Source organism: Apaloderma vittatum, unplaced genomic scaffold (assembly GCF_000703405.1).
Source record: "Apaloderma vittatum isolate BGI_N311 unplaced genomic scaffold, ASM70340v1 scaffold8922, whole genome shotgun sequence".
In the NCBI taxonomy this organism is placed as follows: domain Eukaryota; kingdom Metazoa; phylum Chordata; class Aves; order Trogoniformes; family Trogonidae; genus Apaloderma; species Apaloderma vittatum.
Genome location: NW_009703032.1, coordinates 17,237 through 40,292, shown reverse-complemented (window position 1 = coordinate 40,292; position 23,056 = coordinate 17,237). Strand labels below are relative to the sequence as shown.

Here is a 23,056-nt window from a genome sequence, read left to right as displayed (position 1 = left end):
TTGTTTTTCAAATAACTTATCCTTATGCTCACATATTCAGTTTAGGGTCTAGGCACTGTTATGCTTTTTCAAGTTCGTACTAAGAAAATCTGCAAAACATCTTTTAAAAAAAAAAGAACTAGACTTGGAGATTGGAGTTAGCATTTCTGTGGAAGCATACGAAAATACACTGGAAGTGAGCTCTCTCCTTTGCTGCTGCTTACCGGTGCTGTTTGGTGACTGGAACGCCGATGACCTGGGATCTCGGTACCATTCAGTACTCTTATGGCCCTGGACGTAAATCACACTGTAGCTTTGAACAAAGCTATGAAACTTTTTGTGTCTCTTTATTCTTGAAGAAAAGGATTAGCATGACTTACCTGTCTCACAAGGGTAGATTAATGTTGGAAAAATATTAAGTGCTTCATACCATTATGATTGAAACTCAAGCTGATAGGTTAAGGAATAAACAGAGACTTTGAGAGAGTCTTGTTTTTTCCCTCTTTGGCACAGGGTGCAGATTTGCCATGAGTAATACAACAAAGAAGTGAGAAGTCATAGACATGAATGTCTGTGTATTTTGGAGAAAAGGTCTAGATAGGTCTGAAAGAGGAAGGGTGAGAAAACAACAGCAGGGAAGGGAAGCTGCAAATTCATTTACTGGGATTAGTAGAACTGAAAAAGTATCCAGAGATCAGAAGAGAATGCATAAATTGAAATTAAATCCCAGTTTGATTAATGAAATGTGTCAGCAAAATGCAAACCCTAAAGTGTTATGGAGAAAGGGGAAAATGGCAGATGAATGCTTCTTTTTGCTCCTATCAAGAACAAAGTTAGTCTTAATGAGATGCTGAGATTTTTGGAAAACCTACTCAAAAATTCAATAGTGTTTTATCTGAGAAAAATAATTATTCGAAGATTGCTTTCTACTGAGGTGTCACAGATGGAGGCTTTGTGGTGTGGTAGTTTAAAACAATTGGTCTTTACCTCTAGAGATCCCTGAGACGAGTGTTGCCCAGAGGCGAGAGTAAAATTTTGTTTTTAAAGCATCATTTTAGGAGCAGTGGGACAGTTGGCAGACTTTACCAAAGCTGTTGAGAGACTCTGCAGACTTTAATTACCATCTCAATATTGCAGAAGTTGTTTAATTTCTGCCAAAGAAGGGAATAGTTGTGAGAAAGCGAGATCACACTCTGTCTTTCATTCTTTCCTTTTTGACAGGTGAATAAAGAATGCTCTTTAGTATCTTCTCTGATACTGTGACACATTTGTAAAATTTGCATAGCATTGTAAAATAAATTTTCTTTAAGATTAACAAAGCTTTTTTTTTTTCTTCTCTTTTGAAAGTGCTATAGTGTGAACACAGCTTAAGTCTTGTCATGAAAGAAGCAAGATGAAAATGTAGTGCACTTTGTGCTACTGATTAGTTGGCTTCGAACATAGATAGTTTCAGCTTTCGTGGCCAGAGAACATCTACTTCTTTGTGTTTGTTTTAGAGGGTGCAATAAATTTTAAATGCAGGTTTGAATTCTGTCTCTGGTGTGGGTGGCTGAAGGCACAACCTGGATTAGTGAATAAAAAGGAAATTATTAAAATGAGAAGAATCATTCAGTTTTTGAAGGAAAAATAAGCCTATAATAAAAAAACTTCATTGATGAAGGATGCGTTTACTCTTTTGGGCCTCAAACTCTATATCAAAGTATGTATAACTAGGTTTTTCACTGTCATTCATATGAGAAAAAGGCCGATAATATATTTATTTTTTTCTCTCTTAGCAATTTTGTTCCTCTGTGACATGTGAGTGTGCTCAGGGTTTTTCTAAGTGTTTGCAGGAAATACTGATTCTTTGAAGACTCTTACCAGCTCCTTCAGTAGATCCACTGTGTTGCTACTTTTTTTTTTTAAAAATGACTGCTTCACACCTGTCTGTACTTGCTAGAGCATCAGCCATTGTTTACTCTATAAAAACCCTTTTTTTCCTCCTTCTCTTTAAGTCTCTTATCTCTCAAGGACCTTTTCAATGCTATCTTTCAGCTTCAGATCTCTATTGTCACAGAATACAATATGTTCAGAAAGCTACTGCCCAGGAAGTCTACTTACTCGTTTGTATTTTTCACTATATATATATATCTCAGTACTTAAGGGCAAAGGGAACACACTTGTTCAAAATTCAGAAAGGGAAGGATAGAACATGGAAACAATTTTTAATCCTTAACACTCATCATGTTACTAGGAATACCTTTATGTTATATTTAGAACTCGGTTGTTTTGATGTTTGAAACTAAATGTTTGCAGTTTGTCTGGCAAACTGCTTACTGAATAGATTACACTGATTCACATTTCCGTATTTCAGTATGCCATCTGTGCTTTTGGCTGGTTGTTAGCCTAGTTGGGACTCTTGTTGCATACGTGCAAGTTGCAAAGAACTGTTATGCTCAGAAAGAGAAATCCTATATTTCTCTTCCTTGAATAATCTGGACTGTTTTGACCTTACACCAGCAAGGACATGAAGCTGAAGCTGGACCTACAGCAGGCTTTATTTTCTCTGGTGAAAAAGGTTGTATTAGCAGGGTATAAAGATCCCCTTGATATATTTCCAGTGAAACTCTAGTATGTATAGTCATGGTCATGATTTTCATTGTGTAATCATTTTAATTAAGTTCAACGATAAAAGTTAGTCTTGCATGAGGAATGAATGCACTAGAGAGACAATGAAAGATTGATGACAGCTCGGGGAGCATAGTGTGCTCTGCTGGTAGAAATGCATGTAGGGAGAGCAGCTGAGCTTGGGTAGCAGGTCAGAGATTACCAGCTCAGAGCAATGTCCAGGCAAAGTTTGGGGGATCCAAAAGAAGTGGGATACAATGGGAATATCCAAATGCCTTTTTGATAATACTTATGAGGGGGTTTTGCTCAAATGAATAACTTCATTACTAAAATAATAATCGTTAATTAATATCTACATCCTTTCTGTAACTGCTAGCTTAGTAAGGTAATTAGTATAATTAGTGTACAACATTGCTTGGTGGCATGATAAATTGTAGTATAGTGAATGTTGACTCTTTGCCACTATGATGTATTACCTAATTTACACAGGTAAAAAAAAAAAAAAGTAAAGGAGAAAATCAAGAAGGGAAGCCAGCAGTGACAGCTGTGTGGCCTTTTGGTCACTCTTCTTGCATCTGCTGCCTGTATTCTCAGTTGCTTTGAATCGTTGCACCGTTAATTAACAATTCCTTTTTTCACTGTTGCAAAGTCTTAATCACTGATTGAAACCTGCAGAGAGAGGCTGAAGAAGAATGAAGTAAGAAACAGAGACTAACAGGTTTTTTCCTTCAGGATACTTGTACAAAGGATGATACCTCCTCTGGAAATAAGTCTGTTGGATATCTTCTTCGCTTTCACATTTCTGGAGGCATCATCTACCAGTTATTGTTCAGTGCAGGTATGAAGAACCTTAACTATGTTCTTCTGCTATATTCTGTTTTCTAGAACCTATGAGAACACCAAAAACATTGAAGATTGCTGAGATCCAGGCCAGACACATCGCTGTGGATTGGGAATCTCTGGGTTATAACATCACTCGTTGCCACACTTTCAATGTCACTATATGCTACCACTACTTCTGTGGACACAACGAGAGCAAGGCAGATTGCTTGGACATGGACCCCAAAGCACCCCAGCACGTTGTGGATCACCTGCCTCCCTCCACGAATGTCAGCCTCAAAATGATCTTAACCAACCCAGAAGGAAGGAAGGAGAGCGAGGAGACCATTATCCAGACAGACGAAGACGGTAGGCATAAATGCAGTTACAGAAATTACATCCAAGTCCAGTCTAGACAGGTGGAAGGAAATGACTTTGTGTGTTACCATATGGGTCCTGAAGGAAGGACGTTCTCCTCTAGTAATGTATTAATTAGCCCTAAAATAGCTTTAAAAGTATTTTAGCTGTCACCCTGCATATATAGCCCAAATTGTCCATGTAATGCAAGTCAAACTCAATCTTTCTCTTGCAAGAAGGAGGAGGGGTGGCTCCTCAGACATTCCAAAAATCTTCTAACACTGGTGACAAGAAACATGTGGTGGTGTTAGGTGAAGGTTTCTTCACGGTATTAGATGTAGTATTTGAAAATTAATTTAATTCTGTAAATTTATATTTAAATATTGAATTCCATCCTTAAGGACTCCATTCAAGATTTAAAACCTCTCCTGCAAATATATTTCAGCAATAATTTAAGTTGTAGGTTACAGTATATGGTATCTGTCAACTGTTTGAAAGCCACCCATCAGGTTAAAGTATTGTTCTGATAACTTGGGACTTGAACTCAGTGAATTTTTTAGTTCCCTTCCAACTCGAGATATTCTATGATTCCTCTTTAAAATGCTTTTGATGAAGTTTCATTGACATGACAGTTGAATTTACCTTAGTTGGGAAGAAATAAAGGATAGATGTAGATGTCAATGGTGGTGTTCAGCAGTTAGACTGTTACGAATTTTGGTTTAAAAGAGATTAGGAAAAAGATCCATCTTTATGTTAACAATATTTAAAATGTGGTAGTAAAGAACCATTCTAATTTCTTTGTCTTATATTTAAATTTCATTAAACAACAACAAAATGAAAATAAAATCTGCCATCAGTAACAGAAAAAGGACTTGGACTAATGTAAGACTGTAAATACATAGGAAGATAAAAATGAGAAAGATAGTGTGTTTGCCTATAAAATGGAGGAGAGTGTAAAGCTTTATATATGGACAGCAGTCAAGTTTAGAATCTGATAGCACTTTTTTTGCCATACAGTTTCAATTTTACAAGAAATGGAAGAGAAGTATGTTTATTGTTGCAATAAAGAATAGAAAACAATGTATGAAATAGGTAGAATATGAGGAGCTGTAGAGAGCTATAGAGACAGAGGTGCATCACATCAAGATTTATTGACATGTATGGAATTAGAATATTTCAGTGCAATTCAAAATTTAGCATTGCTTTGCCATAAAGTTGGTTGTAAGTATAATCCATATCTGTTTATATTATAGATATTTGTGGTTGCTATTTTACTTGAGATTAAACAAAAAGTAATAGTAATATTGTTACGTCCAAAGAAAACAGGTATCCCCTTTTTAACTGGATTTTCAAGAAAGTTTATGGTTTCTGATAGCCTTTATCTAGTTAGATGTGCAGAGATGGTCGCTGGTCACTACAGTGGTGCTTGTCAAGAGTGGAGTAAAGTATGTGTATTTTGTCTTCTGGGTTTATTGTGGATTATTCTTGGAAAGTGATGCACACAAGGCACGTTTTTGGCTCAAGCTAGCAGACCAGTGTGTTATCCATAAACTTGTTCAGACTCAGCTTTGGTGTCAGAGGTACCATAGTGTAGAAGAAGCCTCACCCACTTAACAGACGTTGCTAAGGGAAACTACTTCAAGCAGATGTTGTTTTCAAGACGGGATTAATAGAGTTTAAAATGTACCTAGACACACTGGTGGTAATAGTGCTTGTGACCTGAAAATTACCTCCTGTGTGTTCTACTCAGTGAGACTCTTAGAAATGAAATGTAGCTTTATAATTGGGTGTTACTGATCTACTTCAACGTTTCTGTCCATTTTGTCATGTATTTCAAATGACAGAGCATGCAAGCAATGTGTGCAGTATGGAGGCCTTTCAGCCATCCCGGAGGATCAAAGCTGTGTTCATGCCTTCATCCTTCCTTGAGCTCTCATACCGATAGTAAACTGAGTCCCGAAGTTAGTAAATGCTTATAGTTTAGCCCCGTGTCAAAGTGATCAAGTATCTGTCTGAAAGTGTTTTAATAACAGTTTGCAGCCTAAAATGGGACTCAGACTAAGAAGATGAAAGCTGCAGGAAGACACATGAGTCTACGTCCCACATAGTTCACATGTGATGATTTTTGGAGGGTTTGTAGAATGAGCATGATGGTAATTACATAGTAGGGGCATTATCAGTGATTTATTTGTGAGAAGATAAATAGAAGGATCAGAGTTTTTTACTACGGTTTTTGCAAATACATTAATTAGAAATAATCACTGATTACATGATTATCTGAAACTATGCACTTGTGTATTTTTCATAAATAGAAACTTTGTAAACTCCAGATGACAAAAACGGATAATTAACTTTTTCGTAGCTTTTCTGTAGTGCAGCATTCTTTCCAATGCCTTTTATTCTTACAAGGATCTGCTAACCAAGCAAAAACTTTGTAGACTTGGCATGTTATTGCCTCTCTGTGTTTACCATTTTGCCCCCATTTTCTGTTGCTTTGTCCATCTTCTCCATGCTTCCAGCTCTCTGTCCCTTTCCTCTCCTTTTGTTTTGCTTTAGTCTTTCCTTTTAGCTCACCTCTTCTGTAATTTCACCAACTCACTTCTGCTAGGAGCTTTACAAATATTTGAACTTCTGGGATTCCTTAAATGCAGAGGATCTCATACTTTTGCAGAGCTCTGGCACGGGACCGCGAGGATCTTTGGTTTCTTTTCAAAAATGTTCACATTTATATAACGCTGCGTAACTGGGCCAGGCCTCCCAGGTTGGTGAATGATAACTGAGCAGTATATGGTACCAGGAGGAAAATTAACTCAGGAAACAATTAGTAGAAGAATAAGATACAATTCAGAACCTGTGCTTCAGATCTTTGGAGCCATGACTGACAAATGAAGAAGATTTTAATAGCTTGTAATTCAGTATCTGCAAGAAAGCAAAGCCAGGAGTATCAGTCTGAAAATAGCCTCCTTTCTTACGAAAGCTAGATCTGAATACTTGGTAGTTTTAAATATTTCCATTTAATTTGAATAGATGGAATTAATCTTTATATTGTAGTAACTCACAAAGAACTGTATTCCACATAAAAATTAAGCCCTTGAGTAATACACTCTTAAACAAATTGTGCAAGAAGAAGATGGAAACAAAGAAACTGGTCATTGTTTTACAGGTGAAATACCATCTTTCACTTTAAGGAGGTACTAAACTGTCACTAAGATTTGGAAGAAAGGTCTTCTGAATTCCTTGACATTATCTGTGCCACTACAGGGACTCGCTGCTTCCCCTGCTTGTATAGGAGATGCACAGCGTTTGAAGGATTTGATAAAGGAGAAAGAGGAAGGCTCACACAGTCTAGGGATGCATACATGCTGGGCAGAGATGATCAGCATTTCAAACAAAATACAAGAACGAGCAGTGAATTTATTGCTTGGCATGAGTCAGGAGCGTGCATGCGTTGTCAGAGCTGCCTATTCACAAGGGTGCTGCGAACTCAGAGGGACCCTTTTAAGAGCAGCGAATGGTGAATGGGATTAAAGCAGATAAATGCTTCCTTGATTTTTAATTGGAAACAGATGCAAAAAGCAGTGGATTAACAGGAGTAGTGATATTAGCTCTGAGAGAATGGCTACAGAGAAAGCAAATCATGAAGCTCAAAGTATTCGATGGTTTTATAGCTAGTAAGGGAGTGTGTCAGCTAGCAGCAGGCAAACAACTAATTGAAAAAGATCACTTGGAATAGGATAAGTACCCATTTTGGGGCTTAAAGTATACTGAAGCTTTGCTCTGAGCCAAAGGACACGCTCATTGGGCACAAACGAGGCCCCCTGATCTTTCGGGGAGTATGGCTCATTCAGCTCTGTGCACACATATCTAGAGCTGTGGCGCAGGGTTAGGACACCAACTGTCCAAGCATTACTCATGCTCCTGGGAAAACTCCAGCAGGCTCACCACTCTGGGAAACAGCAGAGGCAGGGAGAAATGCTATAATTAGAGGACAAAAAAATTAAAAGGTTAAATACTTAGTGTGCTTTCTGAATGTTTGAAGAGGAAATACCTCCCACTCAACATTTAGTATTCTTCTGTGTTTGATAATAGGGCTCTAAGTTGTCTTTACAAAGAGAAATATATATATATATATTTCTCCCTGCACTATTTGATACGAGAAGCACTTTTCCTTTGTGCTTTTCCAAGTTGTTCTGGCACTTCAGAAAAATATTGGGGTAGGGGGAAGGAGGAGATAGAACACTTCAGTCAAAGGAAACAAACAAGCAAGCAATGCTTCAAGGAGCTTTGGGAAAACATAGGTATAAAACTCTAGTAGCATTGTAAAAGTAACGAAAGTAGCCCACCTGGGAGCAAAGTTAATGCAGAGAGATGCTCAGCTAGTATGTCTGATGCAGAAAACGAGGGCTGCAAAGATTGCTTGAAATGACCCACTGTCTCAAAAAATGTAGATGAGTGGCGTGTGCATGGATGTCAAGTGAAACCAGTATACTAATCCTATTGGGAAAAAATTGGAAATGATTGCAGTTAATAAGGAGAAACCCATGACTAAGAGATAAAAGTTTAAATGTGAAGTTGTCCGTAAATGCCACTGCTAAAGGTCTTGGCCTGAGCCCTTGACCAAAAAGGGAGACTGGTGACCTATGTGTCATGAGCAGAGGCAAAGTTTAGTGTCAATATAACCAAACAAGGGAAAATGTTTTTTATCTTTGGGAGCAGTGAACTGGAACTGATTATGACTGACCTACTGCCATTGGTAAAAGGAGCCTGAGACAACCTGTTTGTCCTTCAGCTTGCGAAACTAACTCCAGTTCTTTTTTTCAGATGCTAGGTAAGATTTGCTATCGGCCTATCATCAAGAGAGAGAAAAAGTGGTTGCAGAAAGTGTTGTGAGCACATGTTGCTCTGCGAGAAAGTAAGAAAAATGTTGAAATTAGTAGCAGAGATTTCTAAGCTTACACTTAACAAATGAGAAATTAAGTAAGCTATTTCAAGGTATTGCAGAGACTAGAAATACAAGCTAGGTTTTATATTAATAGCCCAGGAAAAATTGGCCCTGGAACAGAGAATTATTTACCCTGGCTGAAATAATTTCCTACTTTCATTTCCTTTAGATACCTGTATTAGAAGCTTTATAGCTGAAAATGTGATATTGCATACGAGATTCTTTGTTGAAACGAGGTGTTTGACATAATGATACTGGCAAATAGGCCGGAATTAGCAGCTCTTTCAGCAGTTTGCAGTGGAATGAGGGTTGACATCTGGCCCCATGAGTTCCATTTATTCCCGAGTCAGTGCAGGTTGACTCTCCCGGTATTGATTTGTGTGTTTTTAAAGTTGTAAGGTATGTGAGTGTGTGATGTTATTTCACCCTGACGTGGAGAAACGTTTCCAAATCCCAGAAATTAAGAGTACTGGAGTCAGCATTTCATGTAGAAAAGCTTTAAGCAAGATGCTGTAGTAGATGTGTGCCCCCAAATTCAGCAAGTCCAGATCTCATGGATTTAACCTTGTTTGATACTTGGACCAGTATCTGCAGCTGCCACTGCTGAGACCGACTAGCCTCTGTCAGCTTGCTTAATAAATGGACTGTGACAGGGGAGGGTTAGGTTGGATCTCAGGAAGCACTTCCTCATGGAGAGGGTGCTCAGGCACTGGGATGCACTGCCCAGGGAAGTGGTGGAGTCACCGTCCCTGGAGGTGTTTAAGGTGCCAGTTAGGCCCCTGGTCTGGCCGATGTGGTGGTGTTGGGTCATCGGCTGGACTTGATGATCTCAGAGGTCTTTTCCAGCCTCAGCAATTCTGTGATTCTGTGTGATTCTGTAAGCATTTATGTTTGTTACGTTACTGATTTTATATAGACTGGAAGGTATGGGGACCTGTCGCAGGTGTGAGGGCGTCAGTGCCCATGCAGAACTGCCGTCGCCACAGGTGGGTAACACAAACCTGTGCAGAGCTGTGGACTTTTGCCTGCGGAGCGATCATTAGCCAAAGAGCACATGCACCAAAGGAGACTGTTTGCACAAAGTTTTCTTTTCAACAGCACTCAGTGGCATTGTGTTCCCTGCTGCAAATGCTGCAGCTTGACTGATTTCCACAGAAGTTGTTTTTGTTACCACTTTTGGTATAAATACTCACATGGTAAAGACTAGTAATAGCAATTCTGATTATTTTTTCTTCTTTTAATTATGTAAAATTTGCTTTGATTTAAGTCTTAGTCTCAGGTTGTAACAAAGCATAGTTAAAATGGTAAATGCCTCAGAAAAAGCCAATGGAAAGGTGGGTCATTTTAAGTGTTTGTAACTTTTAAAATGTAGAGGAGATTGACTGTCACTGTCTCTTGAAAATGAGCATCTGCCTTTGAAGAAAGGATCTAAATTTGCTGCTGATACACTTTGCTTTTTGACTACCACAAAGGAATTTTTCCCAGTATAACTGTGCATATATCTGCACATAGACTTTGCCATATAGCGTAGTAATACTCTGCACAGCTTTCACAGAGTATAATAATAATAAAAATACTCTGTTTACATGCAGTTTTAGTATTTTGTAGCACAAAAACTGAAGCAATATAAATTAATTTTTATTGTGGTTGGTGTCAGTTAATATGTTGTTCTTCTAGAAGTAATGCATTGTAATATAAATTTCCCATTAAGTTAGTGTAGAACAAGGTTTAGGTGACACTGCGAATAACAATTTATTTGTGACTGTGACATAATCCAGTGCAAATATATTGCTGTAAAATGAATTGGTCTGATGTCAGATTGATGGTTTGTACTTTTGTTATGCATAGTATTTATAAAAGTCTACCATCCCACATGTATATGGAAGAAAAGATTAGCAGCTATTCACTATATGAATATATAGCTTCATTAAAAGGGCTCTGGAGATGCATGTAAATTTTGAAAGGAGAGCTTGTGATATTTCCACTGTAAAATCTTGCTGAAAATCCCTTTGAATTTGTTTTATGTTAATTTTCTATACACTTGCATTTTATGTTTGTATATTCTTTTAAAGGAAAACTGATACTTTTTTTTTGCTTAAGTTCAAAATCTCTTCTGAAAACCACACAGTTAAACCCACTTAAGGGATTTTACTTCTTGGATAAGTGTAAACCTTGACTCGTTGGAAGTTTAGCATAGAATAATGCATGTGAAGGAGAGAGCGTTTGCTGTTGTTGTCACTGAGAGATGGTGGGGTCATCCTTCACAAGGTCAGCAGATAGAAAGAAAATCAATGGGACCAGAATCTTTTTAAAGAGAGAATGTGGAGGCCAGAAGATCTGAGTCCACCTCCTCTAGCAGCTACTTATACTTTTTGAATTATTCAAATACATGGCCATTCATAGGGAATCTTAAGTAACATACTTCACATTATTATACACTTGGAGTAGTCTTGAGTGTTTTGATTTAGTATAGACTGTCCATAAGTCCAAGGGGCAGAGCGAGATCTCGCACAGGAAGAAGAACGGAAGTTGAGAAGGCAGCGAAGAAGTGCTGTGATGAGCGATGGGGCTTCTGGAGATGCACACACGAGCCTGAAGAAAGCCTTTTGGGCTGTTTGTGAGGTTTCCGAAACCTATTATCGGCAGAAGGATCATGTTTACCTGCCTGTTTTTCAGCTGTATCCTTGCTAATATCCCATAAAAGAGAAGGCTCTTAACACTGCTTTGGAAAGGTGAAGTTTAAGGTATTTCTTAAGTCCTTAAAGTCCTGCTTGGAGTTGTAGGGAATAGGCAGTAATGGCTGCCTTACTTGGGAAGATGCAGCTTTAGTCTTCATAGTGTCACCAATGCGTTACTTTGCTGTTGTTCTTTTGTTAGTGGGATTTTTTTGTTTGTTTTATGGAGGGTTTTTTACTAACTTCAGCTTTTTTTAAATTTCTATTTGTAACTAATGCTGGCCTGAGAACAAAGACATAAAAACACAACTGAGGACATTTAGATATTATTTTGACTAACCTGACTGATGAATCTATGGACCTGCTCACAGATACTCTGTTCTTTAAGCAGATTCCTTTGCTCCTACATTTCTCTTTCCTTACTTCCCTTTGCCTGTTTGTTAAAACTCTGTAATCAAAAGATGTTTTCAACATAGTTGAACTGAAAAATTGAAGAAAAATAACTTCAGACCCATCAAAATGTGTCCTTTAAACTAAAGATAATTCATATTCCTCTTCTAGGCATTTGAACTTTTATTTGTTTCTTTGTTTTAATTCCAGTTGAGTTCTCAAATAATTTAAGCTGATTCCAAGCTTCATTTTTGGTGAATTTGTGGGGGTGGATGAGGTTTGTGGGACTTAAAATTCTCTTTCTGTAGACACTGGTTCTCTTTTACTTTTTGACCTTATTTTTACTGAGATTCCCAGCAAGCTGCTCATTGCTGTGCTGGCTTCTGGTTTTGTGCCCTTCCCATGCCAGTGGGAAGAGATGCATGAAACTAACTGGGATCATGTAGTTCCAGTCAGTTTAACATTGCTGCTGCTGCCACAAGCAACAAATTTTATGTCGCAGGAGAAGAAAGCACAGTCTTGCGATGTGATGAGCTGAGAGGCTTCTCCCACTTGGGGGTTTAAACAGAAAATGCAGGAGGTTTTATGCAGCCCTCAAACGTAGAGCCCTGCACCCAGTTTCAACTGAATATTAAACATGTTCTTTAAAGGCACTACACAATAAATATTTTGCAGGGGTTTTGGGCAATTGTGTCTGTTTTCTTTCTGCCTGGTATGTTTTAGCATGCATTAATGTCAAATTTTATATTCTGTGAACATGCTGCTGTATATTCCTGTGCTCTCTCCCAAGCACAAAGGTACATGTGTGCACCCACACAGAAACATGTGCATGCATCTTCCAGGGAAAATGTATACATGAGGGTATATTTATACCTCATTCAAGATGTAGAGAAGAAAAACAGTAGAACTTTCTCATGAAAAGCAAAGCGATGGCTACAGCAAGTCTCTCAATACCATGAAGAGCACAAAGGGGCTGTCATGGCACGTCAGCTTTCATCTACTGCCCAGTCTGTGTCAGGACACGGAAGCAAAGCAGCAGTGTAGGTTTAGTTAACTTCTCCTAAGTCTTTGTTTGACAGATGGATGAACAGTTTCTCTGAAGCTCTCATCTGTTTACTTTTGGGTTTTTTTGACTCCGTTAATTTTTTTTTAACATGCCAAATTATATTATTTGTATCGAGGGTCAGATCAGCATTTATAGCTTCTGTGTAGACTGAAATAACTCCCACTATTGGGTCAGACCACTCACTCCTTGGTGCTACTCGAACAGTTCCTGGCACTTCCTTTAATTCAGTGGGATTTAATTTATTTTTACACTTTGTAAAACCTCAGTCTGCTTTTATAATTAATACCCAAGAAATGTCATGCATAAGGCTCGCTGAGTTGCATTGAAGAAAATAGACTGATTTAGAAGAGGGGGGAAATACATATTAATATATTAAATAGAGGCAATATTTTAGCTTGAAAGTCTGCAGATTTGGTCCACTTTGGCTTTTTTAGTGGGGGGGGTGTTTTTTTGGGGTCAGGGTTTCTTCAGGCACTCTCTTGCAGAATCACCTTTTTTTCAGCATGTGTATGTTCAAATCTAGGTGAGCTGCTGCAATTAAAAAGGAACCATATGTGTAGAAAAAATATCTTGTAAGCTGAAATGGGAGATAACTGAGCGCTCCTGCCTGGTGTTGATGGGATTACCAGGTACTGTGAATCACTCGGGCAAAGAGACCTGAGGTGACACTTCAGACTTGTTATTACACCAGGGATATTGGCTTCTGTTTAAAATAAGAAAGTTGGGTCGTCTTAGTGCGGTTCAGTTCAAAGCTTTGAAAATGTCTCTTATTGGAAAGATTTGAAGTAAGTGGTTTTGATCCTTCTGCAGCACAAGCACATCAGTGGCTGAAAGAAGTGGCAGCTGAGCAGGGCTGCTTGCCTGGTGCCCAGCCTCCTCTTTAAATGAGGATTTCTTTTAAAACAACAAATCATAAGAAGGGGTCCCTGAAAACTATTCTGTAAGCATTTCTCTCATTTGGAAGATGCTGTATAACAGGGGCTCTTCCTTGCCTTTGATTTTTCTTTTTAAAGGATTTTAAAACCGTGTAGTCCTTGTCCTAAGATACACTTATTACAGAGTTCAGTGATGTTCCCTGAAGTCATAATCTAGCTTGAACTGTTTCCCCTGGCTATACTACAAGACAATTTGACTTTGCATGAAGTTTTGAAAACCATATGTGGGGATAATGTTTCAACTTCATGCTCTCTCTGTACTGCAAATGACAAAATACACTTTGAAGTGCTTTTTCATACTCTGCTGGTGCCTTTTGCATGCAAATGAATATTAATAAAGACAGACCTGTGCTCACTTTTAGCTTTAATAGGATGTTCTGTCATCTCTTTATTTTTTCTGTCTCTTGAATTTCCTATTTTTAATAGTTTTATTTTGTTTGTAGTGCCAGGCCCTATACCTGCCAAATCAGTGAAAGGAACTCCTTTTGAAGATAAGATCTTCCTCAACTGGAAGGAACCTGTGGATCCAAATGGCATCATTACTCAGTATGAGGTAATCATTAAACAGCTAACAAGCATAGGGTAGGGCTAGGAAAGTGTGGCAGGAGGGGTGGCTGACGGTGGGTGTTTATGCTCTGTAGGCAGCTACTCAGTTATATACTGCTTTCATTTGCAGAATACAGGATTTTGTGTAGTGATTAGATGTTCAGAAAATCATACTTATGGTGCATATGTTGTTCGCTGTCAAGTGGCTTTGACATGTTGGTATAATGAGATTACAAGCCACGTGTCAGGTGCTAGTTTGAAAAATCTTGTGCCATTACTATACACCCTACCAGAGCCAAGATAGCCATGATCTGTGAAATCTTCTTTGCTGGAAGAGAAGGTTACATGAAAAGTAAGATAGTTATTAAATTTGGAACAGTGTTTTTTTAGCTTTTATCCAATCTTTAGATACTGCCCTTCAAGAAGACCTCCATATATATTCTGTTTAAAGTGTATGTAATATATAAGCCTTCTGGTGACCTCCTCGGGAGGCTGGCAGGAAACACGAACAAACACCATCCTGTCCAGCACTCCTATTTTAAAGGAATAGAGGATATAGGGTTTTGTACTGCTAAATTATAGGAGGAAGGCAAACCAACTAACCAAACTAAAGCCCTTAAATATGTTTGTTTATCTATTTAATGCTAACAAAGTTCTTTAAATAGTGTGTATTAACCTTGGTGAGCTGCTCAGCCCCACACAGCTGCTTGCCCATCCCTGCAGTGGGATGGAAGGAGAATTGGAAGGGCAAAAGTGCGAGCTTTTCTGTTTTAATTACAAATCCAAACCACAGAATCACAAAAAATCATAGAATTATTGAGACTGAAAAAGCCCCCTGAGATCATCAAGTCCAGCCTATGTCCCAACACCACCTCATCGGCCAGACCAGGGCACTAAGTGCCACATCCAGCCTGTCCTTAAACACCTCCAGGGACGGTGACTCCACCACTTCCCTGGGCAGTGCATCCCAGTGCCTGAGCACCCTCTCCGTGAGGAAATGCTTCCTGAGGTCCAGCCTAAACCTTCCCTGACACAGTTGCAGGCCGTGCCCTCTCATCCTGTCACTGGTTGCCTGGGAGAAGAGCCCGACCTCCACCTGACTACAACCTCGTTGCTCTCCTCTGGACCCGTGCCACCCCTCAATATCTTTCTTGAAGTGAGGTGCCCAGAACTGCACACAGCACTGAGTACAGGGGCAGAATTACATCCCTAGTTGTGCTGGCCACACTGTTCCTCATACAAGCCAGGATGCCAGTGGCCTTCTGGGCCATGTGGGCACACTGCCACACTGTGTGAGCTGCTATGAGGAAAATAATCTTTATCCTTGTCTCTATCTCTATCATAATCAAAAACAGCACCTTAAGATATCGTTGCTGGCTCTAAATATATTAGCTTGGTTTGGACAGCTTTTAAATATAATTATTGGAAGAGGAGAGAAAAAAGTATTATAGGAAGCAAAAATTAAAGGGTTTCGTTGGAGATGGGGTAGATGGTGAGGGTGTCCCAACTTTAACATTACAGTGAAATTTTCAATATGTCAACAAAAATCACAAAGAAAAAGACATGAAGGGCATCTCACAGCCTTTCAAGTGAAGCAAACTCTACAATACGCATCAAGTTCTCATGGTATCCCCAAGATAACTGGGTAGCTAGATGAATGTCTGTCTTTTGTTTCCTTTCCAGCCAAGCTAACCTAATGCGCTTGTGCTAAAATCTCTAACAACTGTTAAAAAAACGTTTTCACAGGTCAGCTATAGCAGTATACGGTCATTTGATCCTGCAGTTCCGGTTGCAGGACCTCCTCAAACCGTGTCAAAGCTGTGGAACAGCACGCACCACGTCTTCTCCCATTTGCATCCTGGTACTACTTACCAGTTCTTTATACGTGCAAGCACTGTCAAAGGATTTGGACCAGCAACCACAATCAATGTAACAACCAATATCTCAGGTAAAAAAAAACAACAACAACAACAACAAAAAGGGAAAAAAATAAAGGGGAAGAGGGGTGGAATTTTGGGTGGTGGGTTTTTTTGTAAGACTTGAAAAATCATGAAATGGGAAAGAAAATCCAAGGAAATCCTATCGTGTTTTGAAATGGTTTTGAGCACATTTGCCAAGGAGCAGTGTAAGTTCACGAAAAAATCCTTACATGAGGTGGAAATTGCACACCTGTAGTTGATAACTGTTTGATTTTGTGTAATTTTATACTTTCATCTAAAAATTTTGAAGTGCTGTGTAAACCTTAACTAATTAAGCCTTACAGCACTCCATAGGTCACTGAGTACTGTATTTGTTTTGCAGATTAGTAAAGTCAGATGCAGGATATGAACTGGCTTACTCAAGGTGACACCACTTAGCATCACACAGCCATAATAGAATTGGGGTCGTTGAGGGGAAATGTGAATTTCTTCTGTCAGATTCAGATAGGTCTTCCTGGTGCCTTTATTCGCTTCCTGCAATGCACCAAGATTGATGCTATTCATCTTAATAACACACTGCAAACTCTAGAGGAAAGTAACGTCAAATGGAATGCTTTAGTGGTTTTGTTTTCTTAAATTTCAATATTACTTTTAAAAAATAGGGTAGTAGCTTATCCAGTTGATAGCAAAGATAAGTCAGTGCTATATCTAGAGAGACTTGATTTTACAACGTGGTGACTTCAGAACTTGGCAGAGATTAAAGAAGTCACTCCTTTAGAAATGTAAACAGCACAAAGCAGGGTACTTTCCTTATTAGCTGCCATAATATAACTTTTATTGTCCTGTAAAATGAAGTTAATAATGTATTGGAATGAACTACCATTTCTATGGGAAACTGGTCACGTAGTCTCCTCACTGTGTTCCAGAAAAAACATGCACATCAGTCAAAATGTGAGAAAATTCAAGGCAGAACTCCTTGAATTATGTAGCAAGTGAAATGCTTTAGTTGTAGTAGTTAACTGGAACAATTTGTTGAATTCCATCCCAGCACATAAGCACTAGCACTCCTCATACCACAGCTCCTCAAAAAAAAAGACAAACCACCACACCAAAAAACCTTAAATTATGTGTTTTGTTCTGTTTATCTAGCTATTAGTTTGTTTTGAAATCTTATATTTTACTCAGATTGTTTTAAGGTCTTTGTATTTCTTCACAACATATTACGGTTCATACATTTTCAGGGATAATGGTGGTGTAGTTCTTGCACACTTGTCTTCTAGCCTCTGTGTAGGAGGGGGAAAAAAAAGGTATAACTATGTAATAACTTGCTAGCACGTCTGTCCCCCAGACACGTAAGTATTCTGAGAAATAAGTACCACTATATGTTAAGATTATTTAGAACTACAATGTATTCAGGCTTCTTCCTCTTTTGCCACCCAGAAATTTTGAGAATTTTGTCCAGAATCCAGTCTACCACATTTTCTAGACACAGTATGGGTCTGTTAGTAAGCAAAATATGGTTACTACTAGGAAAGCTTGAAGGCAGGCTGTGACACCCTTTGAATCTTTATTTCAGCCTGTTGGTGTTTTTTTTTTAATCTTGCTTTATGCTTTTCCCTTTTCATAACTGATGCTTTTTACAAAACACATCTACTTCAGGAAATGCTAGCTTTATTTTAATAAAGAGTGAAATTATTCCATTTAGGCAATCTTACAAGTGGTTGCTGTGATCTTAGTGAATGTGGTGTAAACCATGTAATTTGCAAATTCGCATTCAATGAACATTATTTCTATCCAGTAACATTTTATGAAATAAGAGGATTTTTTGTGTTCATCTACAATCTGTGACTAATGAAGCAAGGCTTTTAATCTTTCAGTGCTCTTGTATCTATTGATATATTATAGTAGAATTATTATGACTTAAATGATTGACATCCTCCTAGGAAACATCCTTTTTGTGAAAGTTCATTTTGAAATATGCAGGCGTCATTAAGAATTTTATGAAGAAACAGCCACATATAAAAAAAAACCCAAACATGCAACTGGTTTTCAAGCTTATTAAAGATAGCAATTAATAGAAATCTATAATTTTCTGAATCACAGAAAATCCTATTTCTTTCCTTGCACTAGAGCTGAAGTCAGAAAAATTACTACCGGTGAGGACTGTGACACGTTTGTGGCAGCAGATTAAAGTTGGATAGTTCAAGTAACCACCAAGATCAGCCATACAACCTGCGACAAATATTGCTGCCATAGAAGGCTTGACAGCCAGTCCTTTAGTGGATCAGTTCCTGAACTCATTCTAGTTTTGAATTTCATTTGTTTTTTTTCTTAACTCCCTGGGCCGAAAGTTTTGGTGGTTCAGAAACTGAGCAGCTTGGCCATCCATTGTTAGAAATGGAGGGATAAATGAGTGTGGGAATAGACATCCCCATTCAGTTCTAGTCCACAGACATGTGTCTATCCAAGCCCAGTTTCCCTGCACTCTGGTTGGTATTGGCGTGGTCTCCCGTGACATGTAAGAGTGAAAGGTTCTTAAATTGCTGAGGGAGGAAAAAGGAAGGTGGAAGAGGTCAAGTCTTCAAGATGGTTAATATAGTTGTTTGTAAGGTAGAAAAAGCAAGGCCAAAATGGATTTTTATAGTCTTAGGGTTTCTTGGCAGTCACCTCCTCCCTGTTTTTCTATCCTTCTTGAATAAAACTGTTTAACTGGATAGGTATCACGATTTGAGGGTGAGCAGTTACGGATGGGGTTATCAATTGTGGGTGAAGTCCCATTCATGTTCTAGCAAAAGAATGTGCCTGACTGGAAAATGATGAAAGATGACTCATGTAGCTGATGAAGATGGTGGCTTTGTACTGTATTCTGAACAGCCACATTCTCAGGAAAATTCAAAATGTTTTCACTGATTTGTTTCTCATTCTTTTCCTTCCCACTCAACATTAATTAGCTCCCACTTTACCGGACTATGAAGGAGTCGATGCATCTCTCAATGAAACTGCTACTACAATAACTGTACTCTTGAGACCAGCACAGGCCAAAGGTGCACCCATCAGGTAAAAAAAAAATAAAATCTAAATTTTAAAATAAATCAAGAAAAGATTAGTTGATTATATGCTGTCTCACAGCTCACGGAGCTGTTAATTTTCAAGTGATACTCATTTGACATTACTGTTGTGGGTTTTTTTAGCTATATTGAGCTTGCTAATAGGTCTGTAATTAAAAAGAAAAAAATCTTACTTTTTTTTTTTTTTAAAGATAGTCATGACCTCAATCATTTAGCTGTCTGTCCTGTTTGATTTAAGGTCCCCAGGACTACCTCCTATCCATTATCATTTCATTTTACTTTGTCATAGTGTCTCTGAAATATGAGGTTGCAAGGTGTTTGTCAGAAAGTGGATTTGAAAATAACACTTCCTCTCCAGTGCTTCAAATCAACTATTCTATAGCCTGTATGTGTGATTGAAAAATTGGAAGCTCAGAGGAGATGGGAGAATAATAGTGGTGAATACAAACTATTTGACCTTTTTCCTCTCGGAGTGCTTCTTACTAGAAATCATATAGCAAGCTATTAAATCTTAGTCATGTCCCAGAACCATATTAGAATGTTTCATTTATGTTAACTTTGCGGGGTCTTTCCCCTTCTGCTCTCTAGTGAGAGATAATTTAATACTGTTTGCAAAGATTAGTCCACATCCTGCTCTTTACTTCTGCTTATTAGTGCAAAAAAATTGTGATATTATTTAATTCCATTTGTGTTTTACTGATGTGGCTGCATCAGCAATATTCAGGGACAGGGTTGACTAATTGGGGGTTAATTAGCTACTGAGTATCAGAATCTTTTCATGCTCTTACCTTTGTGACATTTTAGAGAAATACAGGCTAACGCATTTCATTCCATGTTACATTAAGTCGGTTACCACGGCTCAGCTGATATTGAGTAATGTGCCTGAGCCCTAAAAGTAGAGGAAAATTAACTATTTCTTAAGTCAGTTTCCATTAAGAAGAATGTGTGTTTTACAAGGGCGTTGTGGGGATGAGTCACGTGTGTATGAGCATTTTTATCTGGTTATCATATAGTCACCCTTATGATTGATATGATAAAGTTATTTATTTATATTCTGTCATAGAAAATAATCCAGATTCATCCTCTTTATATGAGATATTGATGTTTTATATTCATAAATAAAATTATAATCCTATGCATCATTAGGTTCTGAAAAATTGCCCTAGAGCAAACCAAGGGTTTGTTTGAGTGTGATGGATGATGAAATGTACAGGACTACATTCAGAACAGGACTTTGGATTCCTAAAATAGGAGTTGTGTTCAATTCACACATTAGAAACTAGATATGAAAATGCTTCCAAGTTTTGCAGGTGCTTAAACTCTCTCTATATGTTTGCAGGTGCCTTCAAAGCCTTCCAGGTGTCCTGCTGCTGACCATATCCAAAGCTGTCCCTGTTTGAGAAATACAGTATCTCCCTCTCATCTAGTGCCTGCCAAGTTCTCTTAGTCTTGTGCCTGGGCCCCTGAGGAGGCTGATGTGTAGGCTTGCTCAGAGCATGATGTGTCCACTGGGTTGTGCTTCTTCTGGACACATGCCTGTGTCCACTGGGTGGTGCTTCTTCTACCTGAGCTGGTCTGTGGCACATCTGTGCTGGCAGCAGCTGGCTCCTGCCTTCAGTCACAGCACTCACCCTGAGTGGGGGTCAGTCTCACATCTTGAGTTTCTCTCCTGGGGGGGTTCTTTCATGAACTGGTAACATGATGGTCTGTGGCTAGAGGGTTACTCATGCCTAGCTCCAGAGAGCTCTGAGTTCTCTGCACTGTACAAGCAGATGAGTAACTCTGCCACACACCACCTCACAGATATCCTTTCAGTTTTCCTCACAGCATCCTTCACTCTGTGGCATGAGCTTGTCACTGTGGCCTATGAAGATAGCAAAAAGGATCTATGTCCCAAGTGTTAACAGATAGTTTGATAAGGATAGTTTGATAGAGTATTAATAGCTGTTGAGTATGTTCTCAGAAAAGCATATGTCGTTCTTTCTGTCTCCCATCTTCCCTTTCCACTTTAATCAATTTCTAAAACCTAAGAGTTTACATTAAATTTCTAACATCAAGAGGCCAAGGAAATAAGTCTTTCACCATAACTGGACAGCTGGGCTTTATGCTTAAAACAAACCAGGTGTTTAATGAGGAGCATTCTGTAGGGGAATGCAGAAGACATGGTCTCGTTCCCATTCCTGAAATGCATATTGCTGTCAGATATTTTTCAGCAGCTTCTTAATAAGGGAGATAAATGTAGCACACTAAAATTCTGAATTGATTCAATGCCTATTGTTAAACTTTGATGCATTTTAGTGAAGCTTCACTCCATCCACACTGCAGTTGTGTTTCCATTACTTCAAGCTGGCTTGCTGCCATAATGAGTGTTACTAGGCAGGTGGGAAAAAATGCATCTCCATACCTGCAGCTGTGATTGAATAGAAGAGACTCGAGTGCTGTTCTTTAGCATGAAACTGAGGAATACAGTTCACTTTTTGAAAAGGTTTGTTTGCACCGAGTCTTTTAATCCTAGAGCTGTAGATGGTCAAAAGTTCATTTAAGAGCAGTAGGTCCATGTTTTAAAAAGGAAAAAAAAAATCAGAAAGGAAAAAAAAGCTTAGTCTGATACTTTTCCTTTTACAAACAGAATTATACTATGATCAGATTTTGTGGTACCTCAGCCATTCCATCAGCACAGCCCCCCAGGAAACAGATGTTCCTTATCTCAAGTGAAATCTATGTGCAGCTGTCAATCATTTGTTTAAGACACTATATGCCATAGTCGTCACAGTTTAAACATGACTCTAATCATATCTTCCCTGTCAAGTGTTATCGTGTAATCGCTAGCATTCTTTATGGCCTCCTGAAGTTTTAAGCCAAATTACAAACTAGAAATGCAGAGGAAGAGAGGGCTGGATGTCTCAGGCTCACTGTGAAGCATGTACCATTTCACCATCAATCTTGTGGATGAGTTCTCAGTCAGTAGCATCAATGGTGCTTCAGTGATTCATTTGAAGGCATGATTTGTCACTGTAATTTTTCCAAAGGACCCTCACTGAGCACCAGCAAAACATTCTTTTGTTTTCAAATCCTACTGTAGATGAGGATTACAACAAGCATGCATGAGAATCAGCATAGACACCTTTTTAATGATGAAATGTATTTTGTTTGATTGGTAATTTTTTTTTGTATCTCCGTATGTGGAAACAGTTTGCTTTCATTTTGCAACAAAACTAATTAAGTGGGCCATGGCAGGAAGCAGCTAAAACTTAGTCAGAATTTCAAGAGCTGGGATTGTAACTTTGGCTGTCAGTCAGTCTGGCACCTGTGAAGGGAGAATGCGCTGTGTCTCCACCAGCCATGTAGGAGATGTCTAGCTGGTATTAACACCCAGTCAGAAAAGGGATGAAGTATGAACATATTCACCATTTCTGTACCTCTTTAGGAACCTGAATTTTCAGAGAGGGGTGAAAAGGCAGATCTGTTGGCAAGGGCCTCCTTCAGCTGTTCATAATCATCTTGGTCAGTAGGAGGCACTATGCAGGTTTTCTTAAAAAATAAAAAGTTACATGAAAAATAGTTTCTTCATGCAAAATCTCAGCTGAGGAGCTCTTCACTTGCTATATCTTCAATATATTCTCCACTCACCAGGCTGTCTTGGACAACTGTTTGGCCTTTATGATCCCAATGACTTATTTAGCAGGTTCTGAAATTTGTATTACTCTTCAGAATAGCTCAGAATTCATTTTAGTCATTAAGGAGAAGCAATAT

At 38.6% G+C, this 23,056-nt stretch overlaps 1 protein-coding gene across 1 annotated transcript in view; it reads left to right on the top strand.

Annotated features, from left to right (window-relative positions):
* Positions 1 to 230: 230 nt before the first annotated feature.
* The window catches only part of LOC104270182 (receptor-type tyrosine-protein phosphatase kappa-like), a gene marked incomplete at its 3' end in the record, with an annotated part of 29,743 nt that continues 6,917 nt past the window's right edge, over positions 231 to 23,056 (top strand). The window contains exons 1-5 of the mRNA XM_009864457.1: positions 231 to 276; positions 3,472 to 3,774; positions 14,214 to 14,323; positions 16,063 to 16,264; positions 19,187 to 19,292. Coding sequence (XP_009862759.1) covers positions 231 to 276; positions 3,472 to 3,774; positions 14,214 to 14,323; positions 16,063 to 16,264; positions 19,187 to 19,292 — 767 coding nt within the window. The remainder of the gene's footprint in view (positions 277 to 3,471; positions 3,775 to 14,213; positions 14,324 to 16,062; positions 16,265 to 19,186; positions 19,293 to 23,056) is intronic.